General features: G+C 37.6%; 1 protein-coding gene and 1 pseudogene across 2 annotated transcripts; one reads left to right on the forward strand and one right to left on the reverse strand.

Moving 5' to 3' along the window:
* Window positions 1–850: 850 nt before the first annotated feature.
* On the reverse strand, window positions 851–27,590 carry TSEN15 (tRNA splicing endonuclease subunit 15). Of its 2 annotated transcripts, XM_012802616.2 has the most exons (5): window positions 27,374–27,590; window positions 25,009–25,090; window positions 24,569–24,704; window positions 2,996–3,137; window positions 851–2,458 (listed from the first exon to the last, which is right to left on the reverse strand). In XM_012802616.2, the coding sequence occupies exons 1-5, from the start codon at window positions 27,497–27,499 to the stop codon at window positions 2,438–2,440; spliced, it is 507 nt and encodes a 168-aa protein (XP_012658070.1). In that variant the 5' UTR covers window positions 27,500–27,590; the 3' UTR covers window positions 851–2,437. The 2 variants fall into 2 exon arrangements, with proteins under 2 accessions (XP_012658070.1, XP_023366600.1); XM_023510832.1 differs by lacking the exon at window positions 851–2,458 and having other exon boundaries at window positions 2,963–3,137.
* On the forward strand, window positions 6,336–9,450 carry LOC111723810 (annotated as a pseudogene).
* Window positions 27,591–27,747: the final 157 nt, after the last annotated feature.

The raw sequence follows: 27,747 nt of genomic DNA on the forward strand, positions 1-27,747 counted from the left end.
GACACAACAACTTTGGTCAAGTACAGAGGGAACGTTCTGAAATAAACATCCCAGTACAGAGACTGAGTCCCAGGTTTAAAGATTTGAGAAAGCAACTTCCACAGTAAACTGCAAAAGACACTTCTGGTTTGGGGGTTTGTAGTCATTTAAGACCCTGCCAGTTACCAGATCAGTCACACAAGTCTGACACTCATTAAGTCTTACATTTCTTTCTGAAAATACTGTTTTTCTAGCACTATGAGGAAAGGCCTTAACATGAATCAAACCAAAAACCTTAAGAAATCAAGAGACCCTAAGTCTTTATCATGAATTGTCTTAGGATTCTTAGAACTGAAAATTGATCACCAGAGTCCCTGAAGCCATATTGTTCTGAATAGGTACAGAAGTACCTAGTCTTTTAGGGAAGCAGAGGAAGCCTGAAGGAATTACGGAGACCTTCCATCAAGAATAAAAGTAAAATTCAAATGCTATCAAAGGAAAGGAGTCAGGCATGACTACAGCCCAAGAATGATGCCTTGTGCCACTTTGTAATGTCACTTTTTGTCATTTTTCCCCATTCTTATGTTATTGTTTCCTATTAGCCATGAAATCGCAGTATGTAGGCAGGACCTGTGACTTGCTTCTAACCAACAGAATATGGCAAAAGTGACAAGGGGCACATGATTACATTACATAAGATTATTAGGTCCATCTTATGGAGCCTCTCCCTTGCTGGCTTTCAAAAGCAACCAGTTCTGTTGGGAAGGCCCATGTGGCAAAGAGCTAAAGGTGACCTCCTGCCAACAGCCTGGACCCCACTCAAGGAACTAAAGACTGTAGATAACCACATGAGTGAGAAACAAAACCCTTCCCAGTGAAGCTTCAGGTAAGACCACAGTCCAGGACAACACCTTGACTGCAGCCTTACAGAGGATTCAACTGATTGTGCCCAGACTCCTTACACACAAAAACTATGAGATAATAACTGTGTGCTATAAGTTTGTATAACATTATCATGTAATGATAGATAACTAATATAAATTTCAAGACACATTTTAAGATGTTTTTATTATAAAATACAAACAAGAACTGAAATACTGAGGAAAGACAGTCATCCATTTACTGCCTGCCAACCTACTAGAACCATAGTTAGTAATTTGAGTTATTTTATCATCCTTTTATTACATGCATGATGTGTTATTTGTAGCCATGATTGCATGCATTCATACTTTTATTATATTTTGCAATTTTTACTTAATGTAACATTTTCTCATGTATTTAATGTATTCATTACTAATTTTTCAGGAGTATATGTTATACCATTCATAGATCTCTGTTTAGTAACTATTTCCTAGACCAGGTGATGGCAAATTATGGTTCCATATTTGTAAATAAAGTTTTATTGGAACACAGCCATGGCCATTTGTTCACATACTGTTTATGGCTGCTTTTGTGCTACAAACGGCAGTGTTGATAAGTTATAAGAGATAGTAAAGACCTGAAAAGCCTAAAATATGTACTTTCTGGCCCTTTATTAAAAAAACTGTGGACCCCTGCCCTAAACTTTTAAGTGCTTTATAATTTGGGCTATTAAAAGTAATGCCACTTGGAACATCTTTATGCATGTATTTTTTCATACTTTTGACAACTTAATTAGAAGAACAATTAAAACAAGCAGAACAACTGGGTCTAATTAATAAAGACATTTTAAGGCTGACACTGTCCTACACTCTCTCTCTTGTAATATTCTAGCTATAAAAAAGGTAGTGGTGATAAGAATGGAAAGGAAGACCCAATATTCTTGCAGGTAGCACTTCTCGGGTCCCTATTAATGTACACATGGAAGTTTATACCCTGAATGAACATATTTTTATTTTTGATATAAAGTCAACCAAAGAGGGAAGTAACAGTAATTGTAAAAGGAAGACTAGACTAAATCAAAGAAATCTTTTACTTTTCATTGGTGATTAAAAAAAAAAAAAACAGAGATAAATTCTCCAGGTGTCAACATGTATATGAAATACCATTCCAAGCTAGCCGTAGTGGCCAAAAGGCTCTGGGAGTTGAGTACAAAAAAGAGGAGGGAGACTTCATACGAGCTAGCAGTGGCAGTAATGAACAGAGTCTGCCACGAGTGTGGGATGACAGAGCAGCACATGGGTTCCGCCCCTTTGAACATATCCTAGGTACAACCTGCTCACAGCTACAATAAACGTCTCTAGATAAGAAAGTTCTAAGAGCAACTACCCTATATTTTTGAAGAAAAACTTTCTTCTATCTGGGGAAGTTTTATTCTGAAGAAAAAAAAAATCTGGAATTGGAAAGTCAACCTTGACTAGTCAACCCAAACAATCTAAGTCAACACTGACTAGTCATCTCTGGAAAAAAAGATGAAGCAGGCTGATCAGTCTCAAATCCAATCTTGTATGAATAAAATATGCGTCAGGAAGTATAAAGGTCATCTTCTAAGGGAAATATTCTGCAATATATAAAAAAGAAAAGATTAGGATGGACTTATTCCCCTATAAATATTGTAATTTTAAAACACAATTATAAAGACACTTAATGTAATTATCCCAATTATGCTAACAATGTGTATAAAGAAATCACATGTATATGACACATTTATTCCATTTAAATGTTCCTGTCAAAATGTCAACCAATTTAACATTTCCTAAAGAAGTATTCTTTTAGTTAAAACTATTATTAGCCTTTACATTCCACCTCGGTTACTCACTAAATAATTGCATGATGATTTCACGAAATACTCTGGGAAACTATGAAATTCTCCATGGAGTAAAGGAATCAAATTATTTTTGCAAAACTAACTAGGAACGTGATACTTTGAAAAATAGATAGCCAGTTTTCTGAAGTATAAAATCAAACCATTTTTTCCCTGAATTTTTCACATGGCAAAGAAAGTGGTAGTACTATGAATAACTTGATACACACTTAAAAATCATGGCATAATTTTCTTCTTTTTTCACTGGTTACTGTCAGTGACCTCAAAACTGACCTGAGGGTCTGGCAGCATAAATCCATCAGTAAGTTTATAATAGACTATTGTAGAATCAGATTCCACTATGGCCAAAATAAAAGACATCGGCAAATCAGGATCGTCTTGCAATTTTCGTGATGCCTTCAAGATCTCCCTTATCCTGAAAATAAAGTCACAACACGTTTAGGATTTACAGTCACTCAACGATCAATGATAAAATCAAATACTGTAAAATCTTGAGGAAGGAGGAGGCAATTACACCATACCCAAATGCTGACTAAGGCAATGTCTGAAGGCTCAGATATAAACATTTAAAGCTATCTTCTTACACAGAAAATCCCGGAAGTAAGAGTTATCTATTGACTTCCAGTCTTTCTGAAAACATTCACCCATCTTTCCTAATGATTATCAGTGAGAGAATCAGACTGTATTTAGACACATGTAAAATGGTACATCAAGAGTGCTTGGTTCATCTAAATTGGTTCAGGATGCTGAGTGTTAATTTTCCAACATGGTATCTTATAGTGAAACAATTTGGTATTCAAATTTGTTATTTTAAAAAATAGGGCATAATAAAGATTTCCCCCATGTTTTTACCTTGGGTTAATAACTGCTACCTTTAAATGGCAATATAATATTCCACCGACCACAATTTACCTAATCTCCCCCCTATTATTGTGCAGTTCTTTAAGTTTATTTGGGGGGGGGGAGAGATCAAAAGAGGAAGATGCCCATAAAGATAAGCTGCAATGATGATATTTCTGCATGCAACTGTTTCTCTTTAAGTATTTCTGTTAAGTTCTTCCAGTAGCAGAATTATCAGATTTGGAGTAGAGATATTTTCATGGTTCTCAATATGTATTCTGACACAATAAAAGCTGAGAGAAATAAAATTGTTTGTTGTAGAAAATAATCTACCAAATCTAATACCTATGTCTTCAAAGCATTATTGGCTTTTGTTAACCAGGAACAATAATGAAAAATCCTTATTACCTACCCAACGAAGCCTGTGTTCAATGACTCAGGAAAACGTTACCCCCTGAGCTTTCTTAAAAAGGCGAATAAAAAATGATCAGTTGTTTTTTCATTAAGCCAACCAATTCTCCAGAAATTGAAAAGATATTTATTAGCATATTAACATTCCACCAGTGAATACGTAACAGTTTATTCTCTTAGCAAAAGGGTAATTTGTTCCCTTAAGTTCTACTTCTCAACTCAAAGTAAAAATCCCTACAGCCACACTTTACCCATCCTCTTAGCTATTGAATCCACAAAGAATCTAAAAAGAAAAGTCTCTGCTTTGAAATATTCTTACAATAATTATAATGCTTTTAAGACTGGAGATATTCAGAGCAATTTCAAACAGCAATAAACTTCTGGAAAAGCTGAAACTAAATTGTCCTTTTTAAAATACCACTTAATCACTGTGTAATATGTTAAAGGGTGTAACTGGCTTAAACAGCAGTCAAAAAAGGTTGCTTACCTCTACCTATCATTTAAGTTTCCACAGAAAAATAATAATTTGAGAAGAGAATGAGTTTCTAAGTTTGTTTCCTCATATTTAAACCAATTCTAAAATGACTTTGAAAGAGTTAAGTCAAAAATACGCGAATACTCAGTTTTCAAGCCTAACTGTCAAGCAACATTTACTACGTAAATAAAATACGTCTACCTGGAAAAACATGAATTCCTTTTCAAAGGTCAGACAGGATGGTTCTTTCTCTTAAGTCTTCTCTGTCACCTTTCCCCAACCTCTAGGCAAAGTCAGATACCTTACCCCACAACAGTACTTTGTGTAAACAGACATTACTCTAGTCACTATGTTATATTAAATATTTACATATCTAAGTGGTTTTTTCCCATTGGATCATAACCATTTTGAGGGTGAAACTTTAAAAAAAAAAAATTAATGCCCACTATGGAGCAGAGTACGTGGGCAAAATGAACGAGATTTTTCTTAACAAAGGTTTACATATGCTATACCTAACTCATTTAGGCATGTAAACTTTAAAATACATTTCTGACAAATAGTTTTCTAAAATTTATTATACAACTCTATTATACTGAACGGAAGTTCAAACTTGTCTTGACAGTTCAAGATCATCCTTTTTGGTACTTATTATTGTACCAAAAATAGACCATATGGCACTTGGAACCAAAGTCGATCCCAGAACTTAACTTAAAAGTATCTGCTATTTGCCTGCTTTTTATTCAACTGTTTTGTCACTTGGCTCTGTATCAGGTAAACTACAGTCACCTGTTCTTTTATGGTCCATGAGTCAAGAATGTTCTTTACATCAGTAAATGGCATATTTTTAATGGTTACAGAAGTACCTACACATAGCCTCAATTTTGCCTCTTGGTCCACAAAGCCTGAATTATTAATTATTTGGCCCTTTAAGAAAAGTTTGCTCGGCAGTGCCTGTAGCTTAGTCGGTAGGCTGCCCGCCACATACACTGGGGCTGGTGAGTTCAAACCCAGCCTGAGCCAGCTAAAACAACAATGACAACTGCAACAACAACAACAAAATAGCCAGAGGCAATGCCTATGGCTCAAAGGAGTAGGGCACCGGCCCCATATGCCAGAGGTAATGGGTTCAAACCCAGCCCAGGCCAAAAACTGCAAAAAAAAAATAAAATAGCCAGGCATTGTGGTGGGTGCCTGTATTACTGGCTACTTAGGAAGCTAAGGCAAGAGAATCACTTAAACCCAAGAGTTTGAGGTTGCTGTGAGCTACTATATCAGGGCACATCTACTGAGGGCAACAAAGTGAGACTCTGTCTCAAAAAAAAAAAAAAAAATAGAAAAAAAAAGAATAGAAAAAAGCCTTTTCTATTTCTATACCATGAAAAGGGGTTAAAAATAAGAATTATATTAAAAAGATAGGATCATCAGGGCAGTGAACTTTTTTATTTTCAAAATTGTTGATTCAAAGGCAAAGCAGGAAGTGGTGCCACTTCAAATTAGGATGTAGAAGATGTTAAAAGACCACCATTCCTACCATAAATAAAGAGAAAACATACGATTAACTTAAAGATATCACATTTTTCTTTAAAGCCATAAAGGATATGTGAACACAAAATTTAAAGGAATTAAATTCTAACAAGAAATGAGTGGAGACTAACACCTCTCTCCAACTACCCATCTCTCAGGACAGTTGCTAAGTCTGGGCACAAGCGGCTAGAGGAGTGAGCTGTTAATAGCCAAGCAACCTCCCTGGGACAAAGAGAAAACAGCAATGCAAGGACAAACAGCCACGCACGAGCTGGCACGGTGGACTGGACGCTGGAAAGACCCCAATCCCTCTAGTCCATCACTTCTTCCCCGGGGACTTCTGCTAATAAGCAACAGGATGAAATGCCGGGTAAGGGGCTAGAAAATGGCAAGCAAGCTCTAATCACAAGGGCCTGCTGAGGACAAGGGTCTCATCCCACTCTCAGATCATCTGAAACCAGAAGAGAACTGAGATAATTACAGCTGAGACTTACTCCTTAACCTTCCTTGACTTCTGATTAGACTGACCAATTCAGCCCCTTCTCCTACTTGCCAGACACAGGAAAGGATGAGTCCTTAGGGACAGGGAGTACCTCAACATCAGTCTCTTATTATTTACAATGTCAGGTATTGTATTGTGAAAAATTTTAAGCAATGTGAAGAAGCAGGAAAATGTAGTTAAAATTCAAGAGCAAAAACTCAATATCAGAACTTAAAAAAAACAAGGTTATTAAAAAACCCAGATGTTGGAATTAATAGCTAGTGACTCCAAAATAACTACTATAAATGTTATAGTATTGAGAAAGAAACAGACGAAATGAGTAATAGGATGAAAATTTAAACAGAAAAATGAAAATTCTAAAAAAGTGGATATTCTAATTTCTCATACACATACACATACATACACACACACACACACACACACACACACACACACATAGTACTGACCAGGCATGGCAGAAAAAAGCACTAGCAAACTTGAAAACAGATCATAAAAAACTGAAAAGATAAAAAACATCAGAGGCCTTTGGTACAGTATCAAATAAATATCATTGAAAACATATATGTCTCACGGAAATCACAGAAACAAAGGAAAGGAGAGAATGGTACAGAAGTAGCTGCAAACTTTCCAAAATTAGTGTTTCTGAATCTAAAGTGGGTCTTTTGCAGACAGCATAGAGTTGTTTTTATGTTCCGTCTGACGATCTCTGTCCTTTGATTGGAGTGTTTAAATCACTTGCACTTCAAATCAACACTGGAATGGCTGGATGATGTCTGCAGTTAGCGGTTTTCTGTATATCATGTCTTTTCCCCCCTCTAACTCTGATACTCCTTTACCACCTTATTTTGTCATTAAACAGACATTTTCCAGTGCATTATTTTAGTTTCTTTTTTTGAGTTTTTAGTGGAGACACTAGGGATTACTATTACAGCTAAATTTATCACAATTTTGTGTGTGTGGGCGGGGTGAAACTGAGTCTCGCTCTGTCTCCTGAGCTAGAGTGCGGCAGCATCATCACAGCTCACTTCAAACTCCAATTCCTAGGGTCAAGGACTCCTCCTGACTCAGCCTCCCAAGCAGCTGGGACTACAGGCATGCACCAGGCCTGGGTGATATCTTCTCTTTTTAGTGGAGACAGAGTCTCACTCTTACTCAGGCTGCCCTCTAGATCCTCCCACCTCGGCCTCCCACAGTGCTTGGATTATAGGACAAAATGAGCAACAAAATGAAAAATTATAGGTGTGAGCCATGGACCCTGGCCAAGTATCACAGTTTATCTCAGATTAATATTAACTTGATTCTAATAAAACACAGAGACTGCTCCAATATAGCTTTAGTCCTTTCGTAGTTGTGTATGTTTATCTATTATAAACCCAATACTTACTGCTTCCTACAAGTTTATGTTCTTTTTAAAATTAAAGGGGAAAAGGAGAAAAATATATTAGAGTCTTTTATATTAACATATTCAATATCTCTGGTACTCTTCATTTCTCCTTCATTAACTTCTGGTGTCATTTCCTCATCCAACACAGCACCATTCCCCCCTCCATCCCTTGTGTTAATACTGTCACATGTGTTATTTCTTCACATGCTATAAGCCTGGTCAGCTGATTTTTGACAAAGTTACAAAGTGATTCAATGGACAAAGTCTTTTTAACAAAAGGTGCTTTATAATGAAGACAGCAGAGCTCTATGTCTACACGTAGGACATGGTAAGACTCAACGAAGTGGCACATATGAAAGGGCTTTGTGAATCGCCAGCGGTCACTGAATACAAGTATCATTACGTGGTTCTTATATCAACTGTGCTACCTTGCAAGTTGGGACAAAATGTTTGTGTTCACCTCTGTCTCCATGGTTATTGCTAAAAACAAATACTAACCCAAACAAACAAAGGTTCACTATGCTATTAGTGGAAACACAGGAAATGTTCATTTTTAAAAATAGATAGTTTGAATCCCAGAAATTGACTTAGTCCTTAAAAAATAATCTCCACCTATGCCAAACTGCATTACATTAGCTAGATTCTTTTTTTTTTTTTGCAGTTTTTGGCACAGGCATATGGGGCCGGCACCCTACTCTTTTGAGCCACAGGCACCGCCCTACATTAGCTAGATTCTTATTCATAAAAAAAATTCACTTCAAAGAGAGATTCAGATAAAAACGACCATAGATATTAATTAGAAACTTTATTAGTCAGCACTGATTAGAAGTGATGCCCTGATAAAAGACAGCAAATTCTAATCACTTTACCAATCCAAATCTTTTAGCGCAACTAAAAATTTTCCTTCTTCCAAAGTGGCAATGCAGAGAGTTACTCCAAGAGCTCAGCAGAACCAATGCGGGGTCCTGCACCTTGCAGAAGCACCTGCTAATACTTTCTCTTTGGGACTCAGACTCTTTTGGGAGAAGGCTTTCAGCTGATCACCTAGGAAGAAAAGTTCTAAAGAAAAACATTTCAACCTAGGACACTTACTGCAGCTGGACATGGGGAAGAGACTGTCAGACCAGATTCCATCCTGTCCAGCCTGCCTCCATTTCAGTCCTTCCACACTGTTATTCTGGGTTTGGACTGTGCTGGAAAGACAATTGTTTTATATAGGCTGCAATTCAATGAATCTGTAAATACCATATTTACCAAAGGATTTAACTGAGAAAATTAAGGTAACCATGGAAGTCATATGTCAGATGCACAGATGGCATTGTGTTGTTCTGGACTCCGTTGATGTCGAAAGGATGGAAGTAGCCAAAACTGAACTTCACATAAGAACTAGGATATCAGAAAATCAAGGAGTCCCTGTACTTACAGTTGCTAACAAGGCTTGAGGAGCTCGTCCCTCTCAGAAATTGAGAAGCTGTTAGCAATGGGTGAACTGTGCAGTCGTAGGAGATGGACTAAAGGAAGGACTTGAGAAACTACATGATATGATAATTAAAAGAAGAAAAACATTGCCACAACAGAAAAAGAAAAGATGAACATCCGCCTTTTATATCTGTGTGGAGTAGGTTTTCTCTGGTTTGATTTTAACAAATGAAAGAGTGTCTACAGTCTGGTTGCCTATCTGCCCTCGTGGATGATACCTAAAGCTTTGTTTTGTTGAACAATCAGATGCTCAACTCTTTTGCCTTGTAGAAGATGAGTAAATTCAGTGCTTCTTAAAGCGGTCATTTCTCCCTGCCCTACAAATCTTTTGGTATTACTACCATTTTGGGAAGCCAAGCAAGGATAATAAACTGACCAAAACACAGTTGTGGAAATTTGACCTGAAGTTAGTGAAATAAAACTTTGAAGAGAGTCAAAGGAAAAAAAAAAAGTGGCAAACCGATATCTAAGATAATAATCAAAGAAAAAGAAATCAATTCTTATAGGCCATCCATCTTAAATCAATCTTTTTCTACAAAGATGGAAAAGAAGAAACAGACCATGGATCGATTGAAATTTTAATTTACCTTTAGCTTTTGTTGTCAGTATGATCATGAAAGAACTCAGGAAATTTCACCCCAAGATATGACTCTTTGGTATAAAGAATATATTGAATTGTAGACTCCTCAAGATTAGCAAAGCACTGAAAGACACTTTCCTGCATAAACGGGACTGCCCTGATAAAAAGATCAAAGGGGACGATGGACTTCCCTTCCTTTTCCTGTTATCCCAATAATTGCAGGAAAAAGGATCAAGAATGCAACCAGGCCTGGCTCAAATTATGTAAACCATAACACTTGAGACCCTTCCCACACAGCCTTAGGTATTATGTTTTAAATGATTTGGGCCAGGCCTGGTTGCACTCTTGATCCATCAACTCACAAGTGGATTAGTAAACTGTGGTATATGTATACCATACAGTACCATTCAGTCATAAAAAAATGAAGAAGACTTTACATCTTTTTTTTTTTTTTTGCAGTTTTTGGTTGGGGCCGGGTTTGAAGCCACCACCTCCAGTACATGGGACCGGCACCCTACTCCTTTAAGCCACAGGTGTCACCCAAGACTTTGTATTTACCTGGATGGAGTTAAAGCACATTCTTCTTACTAAAGTATCACAAGAACAGAAAAGCAAGTATCCAATGTACTCAATACTAATATGAAGCCAACTGAAAACAACTATACACCCGCACGAGAGAAAAACACAAGTACATGCAAGTGGGAGAGGCGGAGGAGGGAAGGAGATTGGTAACTTCTCACCTAACATGCATAATGTAAAGGTGGGTATACAGCACAAACCCTGAATGAAAGGATCAACTACAACCTGAACTTCACCTTAGAACTGCAAACAGTGTAACCTGACTGTTTGTACCCTCATATTAATCTGAAATAAAACAGTGACACCTGGTTCTCAGGTTGCTTTACAAGTCAATCTGTTCCCTCATCTATTCATCCTCCCTCACAACTGTGTCACCTTATACCCATTTTCCACCTCCCCCTTTAAATAGTGTGTATAAAAATGTCTGAACTTCATTGGGATATTGGGTAATCACTACATAGTTTGCCCCATGTGCATGGTATTGGTAAATAAACCTTTTTCTTATCAATCTGTTGTAATTGTGAGTTCATCTTTCAGAGAACTTTCCGGGGGGAAAGAGCAAATTTCCCCTCACCACTACAGTCACAGTAGTGGTGTGCAATATATACGCAAAACCTAGTATATAACTCTCATAAAGACAATGCAATGCCATAAGCTTGAGACAAATTTCTTTAAACATCCCTAACTGGAACAGTTAAGGACATGGATAAGAAGGAAACCTATTAAGACAACTTTTATACATTTTCTGCTTCTTGAGATAATACTGTATAAATCAGAAGGTGCTGTTAGTGTGTATATGTGAACATGTGTGTGCTTTTTTCCCCAAGGAAAACTGTATCAGGATTCTAGCCCATATATTGGAATTTAGAACAGAAATTTCCATCTCATCCACTGCTCTTTTTTCATTCTCCATTGATATTTGTTTCTAGAGTTCTCTAATATAAACAAAAAAACATTTTTAAACTTACCCAAAACACCCATGTGGGAAACCCTAATGTTTGAAAATTAATTCAGAGGTGTAAAGGGAGTTTTGTTTTCAGCGCTGAGAAAAATCACTGTCAAAAATGAAATGGAAGTTCCCATCTCTGAGCTCTTGTTTATCCTATTCGGTTGGGATGGGGTGGGTAAAGGGAACCATCAATGAATCTTCTCAGTAATAACAGAATAAAATAGTTTATCTGTCTATATTATCCAAAGTACACTCAGCGGGTATTACAAAGTTTCTTGATGAGAATCTCTGGTAGTCTATTTTTAACATATGTTTAAAATAAGCCATTATCTTTCCCCACTTGAGACCTTTCTATTATAGGTCTACATAAACTCCCCAAAAATGTTCATTTTGCCTAAGTCAACAGATTGTGCTTTTTCAATGTATTAATAATAGTAACAGCAATAACAGCAACACAAGTTTCCAAAGTTCTACTTAAAGAATCACACACAACTGTAAAGATGCTGAGAATAGTAAAGCCTCACCAGAATACTATAATCTCACTTAATTTCTAACAAGCTTACAAATTTGAAATCTTAACTTAGAAAACACAGAACAATGTTTCCCAACATGTATAAATTTTTTTGAGAGCTTAAAGGGCGTTTTGAGAAACGCCAAACCATTCCACCAGTTCCTTGGAAAAATACTGTGGAGATGTTTCATCACACAAAGCTAAAATAATAAAATAGATAATAAAATTCATTATAGTTCATATTTGATAGAAGCCTACATATGAAAAATATAATCTCTGTACTAATATTAAGAGCTTTAAGTTTTCTATTCAGTTATATCTCAAGGGAAAGATCTCACCAAAAAAAGATACATCAGCAATGATCACAGCTACTGTTCAACGGTAAGAAAATCTGATCCTTGTTATAGGTTTTTTTCTGCAACTGATGGGTGATCCCAAAGCTTAGGCTAACTTGAAAACAAGCCTGAAGCACACACATACTCAACACTACTTCTTGGCTAATCCCTTTAGTCCAAGCAAGCTACTTCAATGCTTTCCATAAATCTTAGCACTGATTATTTTGGAATGATCCTAAAGCAGAGAATAAGTAATCTCCAGGAGATTTACACAGAGAATAAGAAGTCAAAGACTTCTTTAACTTTTTCAACTATTGTTGAAAAAGAATACATCATGGTTAAAATTAGTATTAGTTTCAATCCAAAGAAAGTATTTTCTTCTGTCCTCTTCAATGTGGCCAAGCTTGATCTGCCTCCTTATGGTATAATGGAGTGAGCCATCATAATGCAACTCTGAAATACAATGCAAAATTAACTTGGTGCCAGAGGCACCGGAGAAGCCTTATTTATCCGCAGGCTCAATCCAAAGAAAAGTTTCAGGGACAACAGACTACCTCCTTGGGATTTGTGCCAACGCTTCCCCAGTGAAAAAGTGAAGTCAGCTAAAATCCCAAGGGGGAGTTACTGAACAATCCAGCTCCTGTGCGGCTATTCACCCCAGTGGGAAGTCATTCTACTGAAATAAACTACTAGCTTTTAGAGAGAAAAATCCTGTGTCAGTTAAAAGAAGCTGCCAGAAGTGGGGATTTCTAACGGAGGTAAGGTGAGGACAGGCATCCTAATTAATATGCAGGAAAGCCAAGTGACAGAAGTCATTTTCCCACTTACTAGACCTTAGGACTCAAAATACTTGTCATTAAATGAACTTGCAATAAGGCCTATGCTTTTGGAGAGTGGAAATATTTGTCAAATACAGGGAAATAATAATGGAATATCCTTCAAGAAAATATTTAGCCTATGAGAATTAAATCTCATAACTAAGAATATTTTTAGAAATGTTATCAAGAAAGAACTTAGTTCTAATAATCCTTCATTCCATCATTGATATTAAGTCCTTTTGCCAAGATACTAGGAAAAAAAGAAGGGGTGAAAGTGTGAAAAGAATGAAGATGAAGAAGAATTTCACTAAAAAGTAAGGACGCTCTTCACAGCAGTGACAGACTGCCTCTTGGGACTTGTGATTGTTCTCTGTCCTCAGATGCACATTACAGTTGCAGTGTAAGAGTAGGAAATAGTGATAAATTCTCCAAGTGGATGGATTTTTTTTTTTTTTTTTGAGACAGCCTACTGCCAGGCTAGAGTGCAATGGCATTCATTGGCCTAGCTCACAGCAACCTCAAACTCCTGGATTCAAGCAATCCTCCTGCCTCAGCCTCCTGAGTAGGTAGGACTATAGGTACCCACCAAAACACCCAGCTAATTTTTCTATTCTTAGTGGAGATGAAGTCTCACTTTTGCTTAGGCTGGTCTTGAACTCCTGAGCTAAAGCCAACCACCCATCTTGGCTTCCCAGAGTGCTAGGATTACAGGCATAAGCCACCAGACCCAGCCAAGTGAATGGATTATGTAGACTTTCTAAATTTTAGAAATTCTTAGAAGGCTGTTTGTATTATAGCCTTGCATTCTTTAAGATATTATTTAGCAAATCTCTGCTGCAGGAACATAGTAGCCTAAGAGAGTTCATTCAGTCATTCCACACATACTTAGGACCATGTGGCAAGTACCAAGCTAGAACAGAGATGAAACAATGAACAAAACAAAGTTCCTGTTTTCATGAAACTTAGTGAAGAAAGGCAGAGGGTAAATAATCAAAGAAAGCCAAATATACAATATGTAGAGTAGCATCACTGTGACAATGTTGTAAACGATGACCATTTAGGAGGTCCCGGAGGTGAGATGAAAGCAGCTTAAGCCACAGTGGTAACAGTTATACCAAATGTGGTAAGAAAGGACGTTGTGAGAAATGGAAATATTCTGGATGTTATCTTTAAGGGAGAACTGACAAGATTTGTTAATAAATTTAATTCGGATGTATGAGAAATGGGAAAAATAAAAACTAAGAAATTATAGTGAAGTTACAGGATCCAAGGGTATATAGGACCATAGAAGTTCACTGAATTCCTATACACCAGGAATGAATACATAGAATTTGAAATTAAAAACAAAACACCATTTATATTAGCATCAAAAAATGAAATACATCAGCTCACTGCCCATAGCTCAGTGGTTAGGGTGCTGGTCACATACACTAGGGCTGGTGGGTTCAAACCCCGCCCAAGCCAGCTAACACAACGGCAACTGCAACAACAAAAAAACAGCTGGGTGTTGTGGTGGGCACCTGTAGTCCCAGCTACTTAGGAGGCTGAGGCAAGAGAGTCACTTAAGCCCAAGAGTCTGAGGTTGCTGTGAGCTGTGATGCCACAGCACTCTACCGAGGGAGGCACAGTGAGACTCTGTCTCAAAAAAAAAAAATGAAATACATAAAAATCTAACAAAATATTTTTAGGATCTATATGAGGAAAACTATAAAATCCTGATGAAAGAAATCATAGGTGATCTAAATAAATTGAGAGACAGTCCATGTTCCTGGATAGGAAGGCTTAGTATCCTATCAATACCAATTCTTTCACTGTGAGCTGGTTTAAGTATAATCCCATCAAAATCCCAAGGAGTTGTTTTGTATATATTGACAAACTGATTCTCAAGTTCATATGGAAAGGCGAAAGACCTAGAATAGCCAACAAAATGCTGAAAAACAACAAAGTGAGAGGATTAGCATAATTTGGCTTCAAGAACTCTTATAAAGCTCTAGTAATTAAGATCATGGTACTAGGCTCGGCATCTGTAGATCAGTGGTTAGGAGCTAGCCACATACACCGGAGCTGGTGGGTTCAAATCCAGCCTGGGCCTGCCAAACAACAATGACAACTACAACTAAAAAATAGCCGGGTGTTGTGGTGGGTGCCTGTAGTCCCAGCTACTTGGGAGGCTGAGGCATGAGAATTGCTTAAGCCCAGGAGTTTGAGGTTATTGTGAGCTGTGATGCTAAGGCACTCTACTGAGGGTGACAAAGTGAAACTCTATCTCAAAAAAAAAAAAAAAAAACATGGTACTGGTGAAGGAATAGACAAATAGGTCAACAGAATAGAAGGGCCCAACTTGGCCAACACAATAATAGTCAACTGATCTTTGACACGGGAGCAAAAACAATTCAATGGAGAAAGAACAGTCTTTTGAACAGATGGTGCTGTAACAAGTGGACTTCCACATGCAAAAAAAAAAAAAATGAATATATACACTGATCTCATACCTTTCATAAAAATTAACTCAAAATGGATTATAAACCTACATGTAAAACACAAAATTATAAAACTTCTAGAATAAAACATATGAGGAAAATCTAGGTGACCTTGGGTTTAGTGGTCAGTTTTAGGATAGAATACCAAAAGCCTGATCCATAAAAAATAAGACCCGGCTCTATTAAAATTAAAAACTTCTGTTCTACAAAAGACAATGTTAAGAGAATGAAAAGACAAGCCATAGACTGGGAGAAAGTATATGCAAACATGTACCTGATAAAGGGACTTGTATCCAAAATATAAAGAAAACTCTTCAAACAAAAAGGAAAAACCAATTAAAAATTGACAAAAGAAGCCACGCGATGGCTCATGCCTGTAATCCCAGCATGAGCTCACAGGTTCAAGACCAGCCTGAGCCAGAGCAAGAACCCATCTCTAAAAAACAGCCAGGCATTGTGGCGGGGGCCTGTAGTCCCAGCTACTTGGGATGCTGAGGCAAGAGAATAGCTTAAGCCCAAAAGGTGGAGGGTGCTGTGAGCTAAGATGCCACGGCATTCTCTCGAGGGTGACAAAGTAAGACTCTGTCTCAAAAAAAAAAAAAAAATGCACAAAAGATTTGAAAAGAAACGTTATCAATGAAGATATATAGATGGTAAATAAGTATATGCAAAGGTGATCAACACAATATTGCAAAATTAAAAGAACAATGAGATACCACTGTGTACTATTAGAGTACCTAAAACCCCCCAAACAATGCCATGCTAGCCAGCATGCATACTGTTAAGTGAAAAAAGCCAGTCTGAAGAGACTACATAGTATATGATCCCAACTATACAACATTCTGGAAGGGTAAAACTAGAGAAAGGAAAAAGTTCAGTGGCTGCCAGGGGCAGGGCTTTGGTGGGGGCAGAGGCACTGAAAACTATTCTGTATGTGACAGTGGAAACATGGCATCATGCTTTGTCAAAATCCATAGAGTGACTCCTCACACAAAGTATGGACTTCAAATATCAATACTGGCTCCTTTACTGTAACAGAAGTACAATACTGATGCAAGAAGTCAAGGGGGAAAATGCGTGCTATACTAGGGATTACCTGGGAAATCTCCATGGCATCTGCTCCATTTTTCTGTAAATGTAAAATTAGTCTAAAAAACAAAAGCTACATACAAATACATTTTTAAAAACCCTCCAAGGTTTTGGCTTCAGAATGAACTGACTTGCCATTTACTGAAATGGGGAAAACTGCAGAAGGAGCAAGCATGGGGGGAAATCAAAAGTTGGTTTTGAACGTGATAATCTGAGATGCCTTTTAGATCTTACTGGAGACGCCAAGTAGGCAGTTAAAGATGAGAGTCTGAGGTTTATGGTAGAGATTGGGTGGGGATATAAATTCGGGAGTCATCAGAACAAGGGTGATATTCGAAACTGTGAAACCAGATGAGGCTGCTGGGGAATGAGCATAATGAATAGATAAACTCAGAGGACCGAAGCCTGAGAGCTCCTTAACATTTAAAGGCCAGAAACTTGAAAAGGTTTAGCAAAGAAGGCTAAGAAATGGCAACTTAGGAGGGTAACCTAACCCCCTCAAATCCCCACATTAGGCTCTTGCACTAATCATCTCCGGTATCCTCATTTGAATTGGCCATTACAGAAAATAGAAACAAGCACTATAATTCCTAACATTTTGGCTTCTCAAATAATTTTCCCACCTTTGTTTCAGGATACACTAGTGTTTCCTAAAGACTCTAGTAGCAAGAGGCTTATCTCGCTTTCTCTTAAACCTTTGAATCCCTTACTCACTTGAATTCCGCCATCCTTAATAGGTTGCTTCCCCTAAACAACTGCTTCCCAGGAGAAGGGCTCCTTTTTTCACATTTTTTCTGTCCATTCCCACCTTTGTCGCATCATACATATTCTCTTTCTCTCTCTTTTCTCTCTCTCTGTGTGCATGTGCACACCCCTCTCCCAGAGCAGCAATTTCTTACCAGCTGCAGGCAGGTACTCCCATGGCCATTACTACGCACCCACTCGTAACAAACTATGTGCCGTCTTCAGACTCTCTCAGCCCTCAACACCTCACTGATGTTATTACTTCTGGCAGGAACAATATCTCTGTTCCATATTAAAAGCCCATGCGTAGTTCAAAACTCTTGTCCTCTAGGAAGTTTTTCTAAACTCTCCAACCTCTTATCCCCCAGGTGAGGTTAGGTATCCTGTACAGATCTGTCATCACGTTTATCACCCTGGATGTAAACACCTATCCATCTCAGTTAGTGACTGTGAGCACCTTGTGGGCAACGTCTGAGACGTTTTGTACCTCGTGAGTGCGGGGAGCCAATAAGTAAAGGAGCAACTTTGAAAATACTGGAGCAATTTATCTTTTTATCCTATCCCCAAACCAAAATATTACCTCTAGTCTACAATTATATTTACATTCATTATATTTGAAGAAAATGTATAGCTATATACATTTATAACATTTTTAGTGACGGGCATATTATTTTAACGTAAGAACAGTAAATAAAATTTTAATTTTCCTTACACATCTCAATGTTTTAAAATACTGTTTTTTTTTCTTCTCCCTGTAAAACATGAACACAATGGATTTAAAATTAAATAATCAGTCCACTAAATTATCTTGACTGCTGCTGACACTCGTTTCTCATGTGCACTGAATGTTTTCACTTTCCTTAAGGTAGAAATTCCTTTAACTGTGCAAGAATCTTGCCAAGAGTCTTGACAAAAGTTCTGAGAAGCAATTTGGTATGCAGAAAGTTTACATCTTTTTCTAAATCTCTAACGCAGTGGTTCTCAACCTTCCTAATGCTGCGGCCCTTTAATACAGTTCCTATGGGTTGCAATCCTCAGACTGGAAGGTGTCTAGAAAGAGAACAGTTGAGACAGTTTTCTCTCAGATAAAATGGCTGGGTGCATTCAGTTTAGTTACTGATAATAATAAAAAAAAAAAAAAAAAAGAAATGCCACAAATTTCTGGGACTGAGGGGACAAAATTACACCGGAGAGGTAGAGGCTCCATCCTCACACTCACTATCCTTCTCTGACACTGAGAGGAGTGAGTCATTTATAATTTAATCAGGTTTGAAAGGATGAATGATTCACTGGTATTACTAAGGAAGGAAGGAACTCTAATCTTTTATAACAAAGAAGATTAACAGATCATTTTAAAAAACAGTACCTTAACTGTCTCTGGATTTTATAATTGTATAAAACACTTCACCTATAACCACAGATAAGCGTAAAATATGTCAATTTTGATTTTCCCACCTCTTTTATCCTGCTAAAGAAACTAAATTGACGCTGAAGTTGGGAGATGACACAGGTTCTATCAGGGGAAAAAAAAAACCACTGGCAAAGAACAGAAAGCCCCCCTTTTTTTCCTTCTTAATTTGGGTCCTTGTGTAAGAAAGTTGTAATATTATTACCCTAACTTTTGTGTAATACATTTCTCCCCTTCAGGGCACTCAATATATACCAATGGCTAGAAGTCCAAAGAGAGGGTATTCAAGCTCCCTGAATGCAAATTTGACTTCATTTCCAATCTTAGCACTGAAAACAAATAGGTCTCTAGCATTAGTTAGGATTCTTCTTGCCTCATGTTTAATTCCACAACATCTCCTTGATGTCTGTGAGTCTATGAATACAATATTACACCACTGCTGTGTCTGAGGAAACTACACACAATGTTACAGTCATTCACCAAAGCTGCTCCATGGATTCCTTAGATTCACTTGAGCAAAAAAACAATCTAATGTGGATACCATCCAAATATATAACTTAATATGAAACTTTATAGTGCAAACTAAAAATTATTTTATATTAGCTTTAGGAAGTATTTTTAGATGAGAGAAAAATCAGATACGCCCTTCCCTTTGAGAAATATGAGCAATTAATCACGTCATACTCCACTGGCATAATTTTCCTACCAGATAATCAGAAATGGGCACTTTACCAATTTCATTTTCCCAATGGAGATGAGCAGTTAGTATGAAAACAATATTTTCAGAAGGACTAGTACACACAAGGCCTTCTGAGACTTGAAAAACATGACAGTGTTTTAATAATAATCATACATTAAGTATAACTGCTTTACAGAAAATGCTAGTAACAAACTCCAAGTAACGCATTCACTCACTGCCATTCAAATATACATTCACTCTGTAATGGAATCTTTCTGCACTCCTGCCAGAAACTATGTAAACAAAATCACCAGGTCTAAAGCCTGGGAAAGTAAGTGGGAAATGGATACAAAAACTGTTCAGGCATTCTTAGAAATGCAACACAGATGTAATATTAAATTTTGCCTAGAACTATTACCTTTTAAGGAGTCAGCAAATACATATACACTATAAAATAAATAGAAAGATTAAGCCATACAAATGTACATGTCACTCAGCTCCCAACAGTCAAGGGGCAAGACTGTTATTTTTTCTTTTAACTCATGCAGAAGGATGGTTTGTTAAAACACTAGGAAAATGCTTCATAATTTAGATATAGTTAACTGTGTAAATGACAGAGTTTAGTCTAGTTTTACAAACAACAGATTCTGAAACTTGGGAACTTCAATAAAGGAGACCATGATCAGGTTACATATGATACGCTCTTTATAAGGACAGGAAATTGTACCTACAACAAATTGTCAACTCCTCTGGCTCCTAGGCTTTCCTATCCAGCTTTCTTGTTAACAAAAACATTATTTAAAATTTGAGGGTAATAGAAAACATCTTTTAAAAAACACTATACTCAAGCAGCTAGCAGCAGAATCTAAGATGGTGACTTACAGCTGGCATACTGATGTTGGTCGCGCAGCGTGACAAGTATTAAATAGCTTGTTTCTAATAATAAGTACTAAAGTTGGTAGGTTATTTTTAATATAAAATTAATATTCCTGGTACTATATTATCATTCTCATCCACTCACACTCCAGCATGCTATCTCGAGTGGCAGTCAAAAGGAGAAACTAGCATTAAGAGGTCCTGGGAACAATATATTGTAGCTGCAGAAGTGGCACAATCTGGTCCAACTTTATTTAATAAAATGGTTATTTTTCAGTTGCCATTAAACTCCCAAGTTGCAGGTCACGTAACCTGAGCATGCCCAGATGAATCAATTGTGTTCAATTCCCTGGTGCCAACTGTAGCTAAAAAGTCAACCATAGGCAGAGCCAGTGCTTGGACTGAGAAACAGGAACCAAATAATAAGCAAGGCTAAGCATCTTCTCACGGCATCCTGCAATTAGATCATGCCTGTTACCCTCTGTTTCACAGGCTCACAGCACAGGGAGACAGAATTGAGTACTGCCTCCTGTCTCCTCACCAGCCAACTCGCAATAAATCCTTGGCATTATTGGGCACAGTGGCTCACTCCTGTAATCCTAGCACTCTGGGAGGCCAAGGCAAGTGGAATGCCTGAGCTCAGGAGTCCAAGAATAGCCCAAGAAAGAGTGAGACCCCCATCTCTACTAAAAATAGAAAAACTAGCTGGGCGTTGTGGCAAGTGCCTGTAGTCCTAGATACTTGGGAGGCTGAGGCAGAGAGTCCATTGAGCCCAGAAGTTTGCAGTTGCTGTGAGCTATGACACCAAGGGACTTTACCCAGGGCAAGAGTGAGACTCTGTCTCAAAAAAAAAACCACCCTTGGTATATGTGTATATTAGGCACTGAGCCTACTGCTTGCTTGGTAACAATTTAGGGAAAAGCCTATGTTATCATACAAGTAAGAACAGTGGTTACTTTGGTGGGAAAGGAAAGAGTTCTGATTGGGAGAGGCACATGGAAAAGGTTGTGGGATGGCTGGAAAGGTTCTATTTCTTGACTTCATTATAGTCGTAAGGGCTCAAGATGTTTACCTATTATTCACTAATTATACACATGTATTGTGTGGTATTCTATATCTGGTTTTATTTTATAATAAAAGATTTTAAAAACACTAATAAAGTAGGAAGAACTCTAATAGCAAGAAGACTATGAGAGCTTAGTGCAACTCACTTCATCTTTTATTATCTTTTAGAAAAGGTAGGGATATGAATAAAAACATATCTTAAACCTCAGCTGTTTTTATGTAAAATGGACCTAAAACAAATACACTGTATACCACGTCGGATTTTAGTGCTAATGAAATTAAAGTATACTTTTGAAAGCACTTTGAAATACTCTAACATTCTCTACAAATGCAAAGTATTCTTCCAACCACCAACAATAATCGATAGTATCACCTCTCTGCTTAAAGCCCTTCAATGACACCATCTACTTTGCAGTTTTTAAAGTGTTCTTTGTGGAAACCTGGGACTTAACAGACATGCTTCAGGGATAGGGAGTTAGGTACAGTTGTACATGCTTTGCACAAGGGCGTCTGGCACAACTTGGCCTGAAATCCACCTCCACTGTTTGCCAACCCTGGAATCTTAGAGACTTTCTTGTGATGCCCAGAGGTGGCACCTTCTTCTAATTTGCTCAAAAGTATTGCAGCCTTGTTCAAAGATTTGCCATAAACTGAGTACCTTCTTTTTGCCAAACAATAAAGACATAACCTTCTGAAAATCTTCAAAGTTTAGACAAACCACAGACAAACACACTTTATGCTTATGTTTCCCTGATTTACAATAGATTTGGGAATTTGAGTTCCCTTTCTGTGAACTGCCTGTTCATATTCTTTGTCCATTTCCCACTGTTGACTCACAGAACCTATTTATATATTCTGAATCAATCCTTGTCAGTTATAAGCATGGTAAGTCTTTTCTCCTAGTCTGCGAACATTTATAGATAAGTCACCACGAAAGTTTTGAGATACACAAAAGTGAAGAAATGTAAAATTCATATGGACAAAAACAAAGCCCACTGATAAAGCAGAAAAAGCTGAAACTTGCACAGGTAAATCAGAAAGGACACTGTAAAAAGTGTTTTTTAGAAGTGAAATAATGAACTGTAACAGTCTCTCTCAAAATTTCGAAAGCGACCCATGTATATTGCCGATGGGAGCGTACACTGATAATCTGTTTGAAAACAATTTAGCAGTTCTTACTTTAAGTTAAAAGTTAAGATGAAGTTTACACCTTCATCTTTACTGATTATTTTTCATTAAAAATAAAGGTGCAAATGTGATACATCCCAGCTATTCCTCCTCTCGCCATCTTTCTTAGGCAAGATCTCATACATGGGTACAAGGAGATACATAAAAGACTATTCATTAGAGTACCATTTGTAACAGTACAAAAGTGAAAACAGATGGTTTTCATAATCGAAATAACCTCTCTCATTTTTCCCCTCTTTTCTCCCGAGTTCTATGCCTTCATTTATTCATTTACCGTCTTACGGAATATCACTACACACCTACTCTGACTAGATTCCATGCTAGACAGGCAGTCAAGTTTAACTATTTTAACTGCCCTACTAAACCATGGCCTCTTAGGGGCTTCAGGAGACTTTTCCTTCCTCTGGATGTTGGCACAACTTTTACATGTCCCTGTTTAAGTAATTGTCAGTACCCCATTATCCCTGCTATTCAATTATCTAGCAACGAAATAAGTGAAGGCAGTCTAAAAATCACAGATTGAATTAAGTATCTGAACAAAAGACAACTCTATTTTTTCTAGATCCCATCCAATAATTACCAGAAAAAGAAAGAAAATTTACTTTCCAACCGAACATTCAGGGCTAGAATGTTACCTTCATGACTAGTTTGTTCAACTTCAAATCTCCAGCAATTAGATTATTGTCTGACACATAAGAGTCACTCAAAAAATACTTCCTATGACAGAAAAGCCCACGCAATATTATCTAACAAATAATGATCCTTAAAAGTAAACACGGGATGACTTATTTTTGTAGCTGTTTGATTATTGAATAAATAAAAACTATTTGCCCTCTTAAATAAAAAACGTACTTTCTTTCATGGTGAGTTAGCCTCACATCTTCCCACTCAAATACTTTTAGGTCATGTCTCAATGAATACCCTCTCTCTACAAGGCTACCAAAGACTCAAAGTCAATAATCTTCTGTGTCACTAATGTAGGAAAATTCCTACATTAACCACAGAAGTCTGAAATCACAGAACCACTGTAAGATATATAACATTTTGTCCTACAAAGAACACACTGGAAGTAAAAGCAATGCTTTTGTTAAAGACTGAAAAATGAAATCACACACACAAACACAGAGACACATCCACACACACATCTCCATTTGTTAAAAAGTTATTTACATAGTTAAAGTTGAGAAAATTTTATGTCCTGAAATTTAGTGTGTAAGGGCCTCATTTTTGCTATTTTCTATTTTATCATTCTATTACATAATGTAATTATGAATATTTCCATAAAATAAGACATAAAGATTTAAGCACTCTGAGTTACTAATTGCAGGATCATAAAAATGGTTTACCAAATTGTCAATTCAATTAAAATTCTACAGTACAATTCTGTTTTTTTCGATCAAAAAAACCCCCTTATTAAGTAAATAAATAAAAGCCAGGCATGAACTAATAATGAGAGTATGCCATGAAACAAAGACACGTTTAATCCAATTCTGTGCAGCTAAGATTAAAAAAAAAAAAAATCCCACAAGCTGCATAAAGCTTTCTTTGATTTCAACTTGCATGTTAATCATGCTTGTCACCAACTCCTGTAACAAATTTTATTTTCATTAGATGGTGCATCTTATAATATCTGTTGTTTCTAATGGTCTTGCTTCCTTACTAAGAATATCAAAACTTCCTGTTTCCTGAAGGCTAGTATTGCTATCAGTTATGCTTTCTCTGAAAAGGTAATGACCACAGAGTAAGTGCAATAAATACCTGTTAAACACCCATATTTAAATTATTCTGCAAATTATCGAAGTACAGTATGATCCCTGTGCCCTAAATTGCTTTAAAAATATTATATTACTATCTTTAATTTAAAGATTCCTAGTGAAATACTCAGTAAAATAACTAATTGGTTACACAAAGATCAAAATCACCTGCTCACCTGTTATGGCTGAAGGAAGCAGTAACAGAGGTTGGCACCACAGTCTGCAGCCCTTCCCCTTCTATCTCAGTGCCCACAAGGCAGATGAGCTGGAGTTCAGGTAAACCCACACAGTTCACTTCATGCCAACTTTTACCTGGAAAAAGCATCATTGAGTGGATAATAATATTTATCAAAAAACAAAAGATAAAAACTCCAAACTTCTACCTACTACTCATCTGAGCAAACATCACTCATAACACTACCTCCTAGCTTCACTTTCCTGGTATTTTCTGTTACCTAGTAATACCCAATGTAAATAAATGAAGAAATTACAAAATGTAATTGACAAAAAAGCAAATGCATAAATGATTATTATGTCAACCATGCTATATCCCAACCCAAGCCTCCAAAACCCCACCACAGCCCCAATAACAAAATGATATAAACAAACAACTTACTCTCCATGAGGTCCAGGTAAACCAAAAATGCTATATAAACTTGGCTGGCATCTCCTATAGCTAATTCCATCATTTCTAAATACTGAAAATCAAAACGTAATTGTCAAATAGAGAAGGAAAAAATCTCCTAATATTTTCTTTCAATCAACAAATATTGATTAAATATATAGGTATACCTAGGTACAAAGTTAAAATGCAATATGAGATCTGATCTCTGTCTCTATAGAAACTGCAACTATTAAACATACACATACTTAAAACTGTTAGGCAAATAACAAAATATGACAATAGTTATTAAAAGCCATGCGAGTGGAATAAAAAAACATGACACAATAGGTTAGAGGAGCTCTATTCATGGGGAACGTTGAGTAGAGAAATTTGCTAATAAGATTTTTGTTTGGACATGTTAATGGGAAGCCTCTATTTCCCCAGCCTCTGATTTACATGTGGAGAGAGTCTCTACAATACTATACCTAGACTCTCTCTCTAATTGTTCTCATCTATAGGCAGTTATTTGTTAGATTTTTATGAATAAACTAAGCAAGCTCCTGCTTCTTTCAGAAGTGCCAGTCAGCTTCAGGGGCCTACCCCTGTAGAGGAAGCCTGAGGCTATTGGGCTCTGTCAGTAACTAGGTGGGTGAGCAGGGCTAACACAGAGGTGAGGTATGATTAGACCCACGTGGTGGCAGATCTTAAGTCACATTCTCCTTTCAGCTTCACTCTACATGTACGGGTACAGGAGAACAGGAATGTTATTAGTTGGCCACCTCAAATGCGTTTGAAAATGACAATGAATCTATACATTCAGATCAGGTAACCAACTTAAAAGTTTGAATTTATCTGTAAGGAAGCACTGAGGATTTCCAAGCAGGAGAATATAGTAAAATAAAAGTCAGATTTGAGGATGGTAAATCTGATACTATTTTACTGGATGAACTTTAGTAATTTTCAAATTGAATCACAAAATGTCAGAACTGGAAAAACGAACATCCACTATCACCTCTTTTCTTCTATTTAAAAAAAATCAATTTTATCTTTTAAGAAGAATACGCAAAAGGGAAGATTTGATGGTCAGAGTCTACACAGCCATTAATTTCAGAGAGAAAAAAAATCTGAAAGTACTCACATGTAAACTACCTAACTAGCAACACCAAATAAGTCTAGATGAGATTTTTAAAATGTGTCACTGGGGTTTCATTTATTAAATAATTATATTGTGCTTTCTATATACATTTCACATCAAACACCCTACAAATATTAGCTGATTTAATCCTGTAATAACCCTGTGAAGTAAGTACATATAACATCACCATTTTTCAGAGAGCAAAACTGAGGCATAATGGCATCAAGCAAGCTGACCAAATCACAAAGCTTGTAAGTGACAAAACCAGGATTCAAACTCAGGGAGTGTAACTTTGAGTCCATGCTCTTAACCACTGCGCTGCCATCTCCACGTTAATTTTCTTTTTATGGCACTAAATAACATTTTATGTTATTTTTTCTTTTTCTCATCTTTTGGGGAGGACAAAGAGCACAGAGCAAGAGGATAAAAACAAACAAGAGAAAATGCAAAATAGTTAACTCTTTTCAGACTTTTTACCTTCAAAATTTTCCTTTTCTTGATTTTAGATGGTTATCTATGAATTACCGCTCTCAAGGGGAAAGGTGAAAATCATTTTACTACACCTGGGATTTCTGAAAAACCCAGATCGCCACTGACTGCTTGGGCTGTTAAGGCAGCGATTTCTCAAACTGAAAGTAAGGGTCTACTTCTCTTGTTGCTAATATAGAAAAATACATTCACAATGTGAGTAGCTCTACTTTGGGCAAGAACCTATTCAAATTTTCCAATAAATCTGAAAAATAAGGGATCTGAACCTGTGCAAAATAAAGATGCTTTGGACACTTCGGGTCCATAGTTAAATGTAAACGTAACTGTGCCCTAATCTTTATCATTATGCACGCCCGGGTCTTACCTATGGCCCACAAACTGCTTTACGTTACTCTGAAGATTAATCAAGTTCATCCCCCAAAAGAGCTCTGTCTAGACAGCAAAACTCAGCTATCAGGAGAGCGCTTATTAGGGACCTCGGGTTTGAAAGAGGCGGGATTTAATGTCTTCCACTCAGTTTAAGAGTGGCTTGGGGTGGGGGGTACTGGAAAGGTGTCAGAGCGATAGCTCAATTCGTTTAAACCAGCAAAACACGATCCAGCTTTGTGCTGGCAGAGGTGCACAGCGGTCCCCGGCCGTGAGGGCGGCGCGCATCCTCAGCCATCCCGCCGGCAGAAAGACGGAGCGCAGCCCACGAGTTCCGCCCGGGGTAGGGGTCGCGACCGGCGCGCTGTCCTCCTCGCGCCTCCTGACCTTAGGGTGGGAACCCATCCAGGCGTCCTCAGGGGCCCACGAGTGAGCGCCGCTGCCACCGCGAACGCCGCCCGGCCCCAGCCCGCTGCAGCCGGGGACCGGCTCGGAATCACCACCTTCTTCCATGCCGGCCGCTGCGGCGCGCCCGTGGTGCACCACGACCCGCGCCCGGCCAGAAGCAGGCGCGCGCGCGCCAGGGTTCCGCTTCCCCGCTGCCCTCAGCGTCCGCGAGGGCGGGCTCAGAAATTGGGAGGAAAGTTGGATATTAGCTCCTCCCCGTAGCAAAGGTAACCAGAGCTGCGCCGATGCTCTCTAGTTTCGCGTTGCTTTTATTCAAATCTGGACTGATTCTAGCGTGAAAAATGTTCAAAAGT

Source organism: Otolemur garnettii, unplaced genomic scaffold, assembly GCF_000181295.1.
Source record: "Otolemur garnettii isolate 467f Iridium unplaced genomic scaffold, OtoGar3 scaffold00016, whole genome shotgun sequence".
Lineage (NCBI taxonomy): Eukaryota > Metazoa > Chordata > Mammalia > Primates > Galagidae > Otolemur > Otolemur garnettii.